Raw genomic sequence first — 9,187 nt, 5'->3', positions numbered from 1 at the left:
TTTATTACTGAGCAAATTTCTCATTGATAGATACCTAATTTTTTGATCAGCCAACCCCTTTTTTAAACAATTTGATAATCTGTCAAGATATAACACATCAGATTCATTTTTTAACTCATAGTTTTCATGAAGTTTATTCCTTAACTAGCAGAACTGTTCATCTTGGTTATATTCCAATGACTAAAATACAAAGGTTTATTAATGTCTGATAATTCTGGCAGTTTTCGGATCTTTTATTCTTTGGATTGCCATATTTCAATTCCTTATGCCTTGTCCTACATTTTTTCTTTGTGGGGCATGTATCTTTGTGCAAGAATGGAAAAAGAAAAATGACATTGGTTAAATCAGAGGCTACAGGGGAAAAAAAATCACTAGTGCTCCACATGGGTATGAAAAACAAGGACATGTGTATTAGCTGCTCTTCTAAAAGAGTATGTCTGAACTAATTAGTTCAAAGAACTCTCTGAGGAGAAATTAAGTAAACCTTTTCCTACAATCCCATCACAAATTTGGACTTACTAAATTGTAGGACAAATGAAGAGAGGTTCTGTACTTGTAAAAAAAAATGTGTTAAATAATTCAGATCAGTTTCGTGGAAGATATGTGTAGCTGTGTTTTTCCTTCAGCTTTCATGTTGAACTTTTCAGATCCTTCTATTTTCCTCTGAATACAGATCACTGTGCTCACCAGCATTCTGCATCTTTTCATTGGTACATATACCCTTTGATTACGTATTTATGGTCATGGCAAATATGACCTCAAAATTGGAACATTAATTACAAAAGCTATATTCCCAATTTTGATTTAGCACATTTTAGACATGTGGCTGTATTCAAAATAAGGCCCAAACAAGCAGACACACCAAAGTTAAAATCATGTTTATGATACATAACCAGTGGGACTCGGGTTCATATTCATTGTGTAAGATTATGAGAGTAGTTCTCTTTATATTCAGGGTTTTTTAGAGAATATATTTTCTTTTCTTTTCAGTATCTCAGAACTCACATGCTTCTGGCAAGGTAATTGATCTTCTATGATTATTTCATTGTATTAACTGGGTACTGGATTAAATACACACTATTTATATGATATCTTTGTCTCTAAGCACATGAAGCCTTCCATCATAATCAAAGATTCTCTTCTATGTAAGTCAAAACAGAAGCAAGAAAGAAGGACACTCAAATCAGGTAAATTTTGCAGTACAATTTTTCTGTAAAGTTACCTGGAAACCATTGGAAATGCTGGCAGTTTCCTTGTTCCTATTTTTTTTATGAAATTTAATGAGAGGATTTATCCTCAAAAATATCAATCTCAATATTGGTATTCAAGTTTCTTAAATAATATGTTCCTGCATATGAAAAAGATTTTTTAAATTTGAACTGTTTCTCAAATTTTACTATGTCTCAAGTTCCCTAATGTAATCCCTTAACCATTTATGGATTCTCAAAGGTAAATTATCAGAATGTAATCTTTTTAAAATAATATAGTTTTAAAATTCTTATGGCAGAGATAGGCAGTGTGGCAAAACTATATTCCCATCTTCCTAAAAGATTGAGGCACAAATTTACTTGAGCCAGGAGGGTAGGGTTCAGTTTGGGAAATATAAGAGAGACATCTCTTAAAATAATTTATTATTTTATTTTCAGTGCATGATCCAAACTATTGAGTAATTGCAATGAACATATGTTGTACTTTAGGTAACAGTTTTTTTGTTGTTTTGTTTTGTTGCTGTTGTTGTTCTTTTCTTTTCTTTTCCATGGAGGGAAGAATTGAAACCAGGCCTTTTAACATGCTGAGCAGTTGCTCTACAATTGAGACTGGCTGCCAGCCTTCTCTTTAAAGTTGATGATCCTGGAAAATCTTTTTATTTGAATAGTTCAGAGAAAATACACAAATTCTTTCACTTGAAATAGGAAGATGTTAAATTTTTTAAAAAATCACATGATAAAGACAAGCAACTTAAAGAGTTCAGGTGCTTAATTTTACATCTTCTTTGACACCTTTTGTTTTTGTTTTGGACAGAGTCTCATTTCACAGAGACCCAGAATTTTTCTTTTACTTATTAAATTTAACAACACTTTATTCTTTACTGGGTTAGTGAAAATATTGTATCCCAAATGCTCAGAAACATTCCCTTAGTTCAGGCCTGTGTCATCTTTATTTTGCACTGATGCCTTCTAACTATTGTTCTCCATTCATTCTTATGCACCTCAACTTCACCTGCCCACATTCTGGGTGATCTACTTCCAATGCAAATATGACATGAATCATTCTTTAGAACAAGAATATCAAAACATTTTACATTTACATATAAATCTTTCATATTTTGATATTTGCCTAATTATCTTTATCTCTTTCCTCCCTCTACCCTTTCCTCTGGTATTACTCTTCATGGATCCCTACATATTTAGACAAATACAGATCCCATGTAATAGTCATCTTCCTCAGTTGCTACTGCTTATCAAGCTCTTATCCTTTCCTATAAGCTAGCTGATAATATCAGTTTTTATATCCCTGCTCAGGCATTATTGCTAGACATTATCTCTGATACCATTTATCTACATTAGCACTTACCAGAAACTCAAACATAATTAATGAGTCAAATAAATAGACACCATTTTCACAGAGATGACTGGAAATATTATCTCCTCTTCACAAACAAAAGGGACTGTCAACTAAAGAAACAATTTACTGTTTAAGTTAAAAGGATATAGTGGAAAAAATTGATAAAGTACTAATGTTGGCTTGAGTAAAGAAACAATTTTATTGCAATAACTAGAGTCCAAATCAACTGGAAGTGCATGAAGCACACTGTGTCTTTAGAGTAGCAAATAATATTGTCACAATTTCAGATAAAACATTTCAGATAAGGAACAGGGTGGTCACAGATAAAAGTGTAAAAATTATCTCTCACTTTGGAGGCCATTAATGATGAACAGGAGTTGCATAAAATTTATTTTTATGAGGTAAAAAATAGTGAACAATGTGAATTTCTGATTTTTATCTATTTTAAAATTTTGTTTCTAAGAATTGGTACATTTATACTGATTAGGTGTTTTGTGGATGAATCTTTGAGATATTTCTTTGCATTCAATCTGGTGACATTCACTTTCTCCACAAAGAAATATTTTGACAAGCAAAAGATTCTGTTTGGATAATCAGAAATATTTCCTAAAGAAGACAAGATTTATTGGACACAGTGGAGCACATCCACTAGACTTTAAGCTAAACACCAAAAGAGGTTTTATCCCATAGAACATAGTACACACACGTTTTAGGTACTCTACATTTGTATAGTGTATGAATACTGCATGTGAAAATATACAGTCATTCACTTATGAAAATTACTCACATATTATTTCTATTTTGTTTTCTTCCTGATACAAATTCTGTTATCCAATTAAAACATTTGAATGCAGGTTCTTCACATCACATAATAAAACATAAAAAACGTTACTGCTCACAGTGTTTACTACAAAAAAATGCAAAACTGGAAAATGAACTTTATGAACTTGAAAAGAAATATGCTGAAGTAAAAAGTGTAACATCAGAGCTTAAAAAGGAAAATGTAGCATGGAAACAAGAACTTCAAAATATGAGGTATGATACGCTACTTTCTTAGGTCCTTGTTAAGTTGCTGAAGTTGGCATTGATCTTCAGATACTCCTGCCCTAGTTACTGAGATTAAAGGCATGTACCACCACACCTGAATAGGAATCTATTTCTATAACAAATAGAAATTTCAGTGGTTTTGTATCTATATTTTTGCCTTTTGGAGTACAATCAATGTTTCAAGGAATGAAATTTAGAAAACCAGTTTTCTCTATTTGTTTAATTTACTCTGAATACATTTTCAATGTAGAATTATTTGATTAGAGATACTTTTTAAAAAGGTATTTGATAGATTTCTAAATTCCTCTCAAGAAAGTTTATGTTATTTACAATTCTCCCAAAGATAATAAAATGGGCATTTTTCACTGTCCAGAAACATTTTAAAACATTTATAGTTTTTCTTCTGCTATATAGGATCAAACCCAGGGGTTAGTTCAACTAAGTAGATATGCTAGTACTGAGCTAGACCCTCAGCTACAATTTTAATATTAACATTCATTTAAAAATGAAATGGAAAGGGATTACTGATTATTTTATTCAAATTAACTCTGGTTTATAAATAAAACTTCTTCTTATTTCTTTGTTGAAAAGACCCATACTCTTAATTATTGGATTAAATATTAGGTTCAGTCTTGTTCCAAAGGGGATTTTGTCTTGTTACAAAATACATAATGATTAACAAGGTAAGTGCTACCATAAGAGAAACATAAAAGGTAGAATAAAGTTATATTTTTCTCAGGAAAAATCAATTTTAAGATAAACATATTTTACTGCAGATGTGCCTTTAAAAAGGAAGAGAATACAAGAAATGATTCTCTGTTTCTTGAACCAAATAGGGACAAGTTAAATGAAATAACAAATGAAGATAATAAAGGAATTAAAAAGAAACCTGAAACATCTGTCAGAAAATTTGATACAGAATTAAATATTACAGCAGATGAATTTAATCAGGTAAATGAGCTTTCAGTACCTTTTTAAATTTTTTATTTTATTTCAGCAAACTTATTTATACTATCCCTTTAACATACTATATGCAGCCATGTTTCACTTCATGAAGGGTATATGATCTGAGAAGTATGCTGTTTGGCAATTGTACCAACATACAATCATCATAAGTGTGTACTTGCACAAACTTCAGACATCTACCACAATACCAGAATAAATAATCTTCCAGGATCTCCATTGTACATGCAGTGTATATTCTCACAAAGCATTGGTATGTGGAGTGTGACACTATTATTTTGGTTTAAAACAAAATTTTATCTCACCCTAAAATTAATTGATGACATTTGTTGCAAGATTAATTATTGCAAATCTTGGCATCTAGTAGATGCTCCATATTTGTTTCCTGAGTGAAAGAGTTGAGTTTAATCACTGATATGATTATCAATTTTACTGCAGATGTGCCTTAAAAAAGGAGGGGCTTTGGCTATAGCTTAGTGTCAGAGAGCTTGCCTATCATGTGTGAGGCACTGGGTTCGATCCTCAGCACCACAAAAAAATAAACAGAAAAAATAAAGGCATTATTTCCATCTACAACTACAAATAAATAAAGTATTTTTTTAAAAAAGAGGAGAATAGAAGAAATGCTTCTCTGTTTTTTGAGCAAAATAAGGACAAATTAAAAGAAAAAGTAAATGAAGATAATAAAAATATTTTTAAAATGTTAAGGTATAGAGTAAATAGATTTGAAACTAGTTAAATATTTTGTTTAAAAAACTCTTCACAATTGCATTTATCCTGTATTTAATAAATATCTTTACTCTTTGAGGATTTTTTTCTGTCATTTATGCAGTTTAAATTTGAGTAATTCATGTGTGATAAAGATTTGTGTGCTTTAATAATCTACTTCTTTTGAATGGTTATTTAATTTGAAGATACTACTATTAATTAAGCTTTTAGACTTTCTACTCCCTACTGAGATAAGCCCAAAACCTACTGAAAAATCTCTAGGTCTCATCAGAACAAAATGACACCTATAGGTAACTTTCTTGAGAACAGTTTGCCTGAATTTACAAGATGGGATTCCAGCAAAACATTTTGCAAACAAAAACTGATAAATAGGGCCAAAACTGAAATCAACTGTTTTCCTCTGTTGTTTTCAAGTGTGTGTGTGTGTGTGTGTGTGTGTGTGTGTGTGTGTGTGTGAATAGTAACTGTATCCATCATGAAAAACATAAATGTATAACCATAAAGTGCATATTTAGGGAGTGAGGGTGTGGGCATTTTTGTCCCACTGGATTAAGTAATGTTATTATTCAATTCCATTTGTCTGCAGCACTCCAGTGGTGGTTTTCACAGTGTCCTGTTTCAGAGAAAAGGCTTTTAATATTTTTCACAGGATTTGATGATTTTTCTAGGATCTCAAAACCCTTGATTTCTAACAATAGATCTTCTGGTTTGGGGAAGTGATTTTTCTCCCTTGGTGTGTTAATGTGAAGATGTGCTTTTTACTATACCACTTTTAAGTAAGAAGGAAAAATGTGGCTAGCAGAGATCCTGGTTTTTGGATATCATTTCCTCACTTTTGACAAGAGAAATACTTTGCATCAAGTAATCTCCTATTTTATATAGAACACTTTGGTAAATAATGATATACCATGATATGTACGCAGTAATAACTTACTGGTATTTGTTCCTAATAAATTGGGTCAGTTTATTTTCTCTATTTCACACTTATTATGTTTCAAACTTCACTAAGAACAAACAAATAATACTGAGCAGCAACTTAGAAATTGTTTTTGCCATTAGTATCTTGCAACACAAGCCTTCTCTGATGTTTATACATTCACAGGACAGAATGGTGGATGAGCACTAGAAGCAGAGGTGGAAGGCTTGAATAAAATCTCACAACTTGGGGCTGGGGTTGTGGCTCAGAAATAGAGTGCTCACCTAGCACAGGTGAGGCCCTAGGTTTGCTCCTCAACACCACTTAAGTAAACAAATAGATAGATAAAGGTATTAAAAAAATCTCACTACTTGCCTATGTTTTTGGCCCCACCCTGCTTTCCAGAATTGTGTTTATTGATAAACATACGTATGCTAAGTGCTGACCCTAGTTCTATCATTTATTAATGTGTGCAATTCTCATATCATAACTGGTATCCTGATCTTCCTTCCAAACAGGTTTCACAGTTGGAAATGACAACCAGTGACCTAGAAAATGAGATTGGTCAGAAAAGAGATACTCTCAGAGTAAGGACTTTGGTTTCAGAACAAGAAAAAAGACATACATATCAAAATGAACAAAGGGAAATGGAAGAACACATCAGAAAGCAGGAATCTATTAGAGAGAGGAGAATATGTAGACTCCAAAGTGAAATTACACAGCTTCAACAGGAATTTCATGACCTTAAAAACAAAGTTGAAAATCAAATCGATACATTCACTCATAACCAAAACCAATGTTTTGACATTATAAGACAATTGCAAGCTCAGAATGAAAGATACCGTCTCTTTCTGGAAAGCAGAAATATGAGGTTAATCCATGAAAATAGTCTTTTACAAAAAGATAGCAGTATGAAAAGAGAAAGCAGAAAATGAAGGTAAGTATCAAGCAAGTAAACTATTTGAATTGTCTTTGAAGGGGCACTCAAAGTGATATTTGTGTATGGCTAAATGTTGCATCTAGGTGAATGTAAAAATTCAAATATTATAAACACATTTTCTGTCTCAACACAGAAACATAACTGATTTCCAGCAAATACAACTTAGACCTCATTGAAGTGATAAGTCTTCCAATTTCCCTGATCTGATTGTTATACAGTGTGTGCCCATTTTGAAATAACACTCTACCTCATAAATGTGTACAGTTATAAGCCAATTAAGCACAGAAGACTTAGAGTTACATAGAACTCATTTTAAAATTTAAGAAAAAAAATATTGAAAACCTTGGACCTAATAGATACTTCATTTTGAGTAAAGAATTGTAAAGTTTTAAGAGGTTGAATTATAGATTTTCAGTAGCTATATATGCTGACATTCATAATATATTCTCAATAATGTTGAAACAATATCTATATTTGTTGCTGATAATTGAACCCCCAAAGCTTTGCACATGATAATCACATGATCTACCACTGGAATACACACCATCCCCATGTCTTCCTGTTGCCAAACTTTAAGACCATGAGGAAATAGATAAATGGAAATGCTTATACCTAATTGCAATTAACATTTCATTACAGATTTCCCAGCCGAACTGAAATGCAGATGCTGTATTTCATGATATATTTCTTTCACTAAATGTTATATATTTCTAGTTGGTAGATTTAATTGTATTCATGTCAAATTGATTTAAATCAAAAAAATAGCTGTCTAGATTTCATTTATCTTCATGACCTCTCAACTATTTAAAAGCATCTACTTTTCATGATCATAAATTGAGACAAATGTGATAAATTGCAGCAAAACCATGGTTGATTAAATCTGTAATTTATTGATTATATCCATGATATCTTGCTCAGACTATTCTTCAAAACTCAATTGCTATCATGAAAAGGATATAGACTCATCCAGTACAAAGATAGTTGTACTCATCTATGATTCATTAATTTGAAACTGAATCTCCATTTCTAGACTATGAGGATGGCAGGATTCAGGTACAGCAGGAAAAGTATGAGGACAAATGAGATTTTTTTTAAAAATGCATGTCATTTAGGAAAAAAATTGAAATACTAAATAATTGTCTTGTGCAATCCTCAAAGAATCAAAAAGAGCCTACAGAAGGGTAATATAATACTAACAGACTCCTGATGGAGAAACAGCAGAGCCAAATGCCATATTGTCCTCTGTGAACAAGTTCTGTCCCAATGCACTCTTGGATTACGTATAATTGGTTACCTCACAAAAGTTTTATTCAAAGAGAAAATGTAGTGAATCCTACCAAAACTGTGTAGCTTCATGTCAAAGCATTGAGAACTAACTGCTGAGATTAGTTACATTATATTTCTCTTTGGGGTTTCAGATTTGATTTCTGGTAGTCTTGTTCTGGCTTTGGTGAAATATGAGTTGTTAAGTTATGAATGTTAAGTAAAGGTCATGTTAACCTATATTTAAAAAAAAACAAAAATATCGTACATTTTTTTTAAAAGAAATCACTGGAGGTCTCATTTTCAAGAGACAGTTACTTCTTAACTGTATTCTTAACTGTATTTAACTGAACTTATAATTTGAGCTTTCCTTNCTCTTCTCTTTCTCTTCTTTACCTCTTCTCTTTCTCTTCTTTATCTCTTTTCTTTCTCTCTTTCTAGTAAATATAATTGTAAGTATATAACAAAGTTTCTTTTTTCTGAACCATTTGTAAGTTGCAGGCATGTTGTTTTTCATTGCTGAATATTTGTATTCCTAAAAGCAAGGAGTTATCTTACATACAGTGTAAAGACCAAAATTTTAAAAATGGTTCATTATAAATATCTAATCTACAAATATGATTCAGAATTTGCCAATTATTTCAGCAATGTTATTTATATCCAAAATAAAATTCAGTCTTGGAAATTTTCAGAATCCGTTATTGGTCCTGTTTCTTTCACCTCCTTTAATCTGGGATATTTCTTTAGTCTTTCTGGGCTCTTTA

The 9,187-nt window shown here is 31.6% G+C and overlaps 1 protein-coding gene across 1 annotated transcript; it reads left to right on the top strand.

Moving 5' to 3' along the window:
- The first annotated feature begins 978 nt into the window (after positions 1 to 978).
- On the top strand, positions 979 to 8,250 carry LOC107148148 (ankyrin repeat domain-containing protein 62-like). Its single transcript, XM_015492788.2, has 5 exons — positions 979 to 1,019; positions 1,106 to 1,187; positions 3,420 to 3,600; positions 4,449 to 4,563; positions 6,739 to 8,250. The coding sequence occupies exons 2-5, from the start codon at positions 1,109 to 1,111 to the stop codon at positions 7,153 to 7,155; spliced, it is 792 nt and encodes a 263-aa protein (XP_015348274.1). The 5' UTR covers positions 979 to 1,019; positions 1,106 to 1,108; the 3' UTR covers positions 7,156 to 8,250.
- Positions 8,251 to 9,187: the final 937 nt, after the last annotated feature.

The sequence above is a fragment of the Marmota marmota genome, unplaced genomic scaffold (assembly GCF_001458135.2).
Source record: "Marmota marmota marmota unplaced genomic scaffold, marMar, whole genome shotgun sequence".
Lineage (NCBI taxonomy): Eukaryota > Metazoa > Chordata > Mammalia > Rodentia > Sciuridae > Marmota > Marmota marmota.
This window is presented reverse-complemented; position numbering and strand designations above follow the sequence as displayed.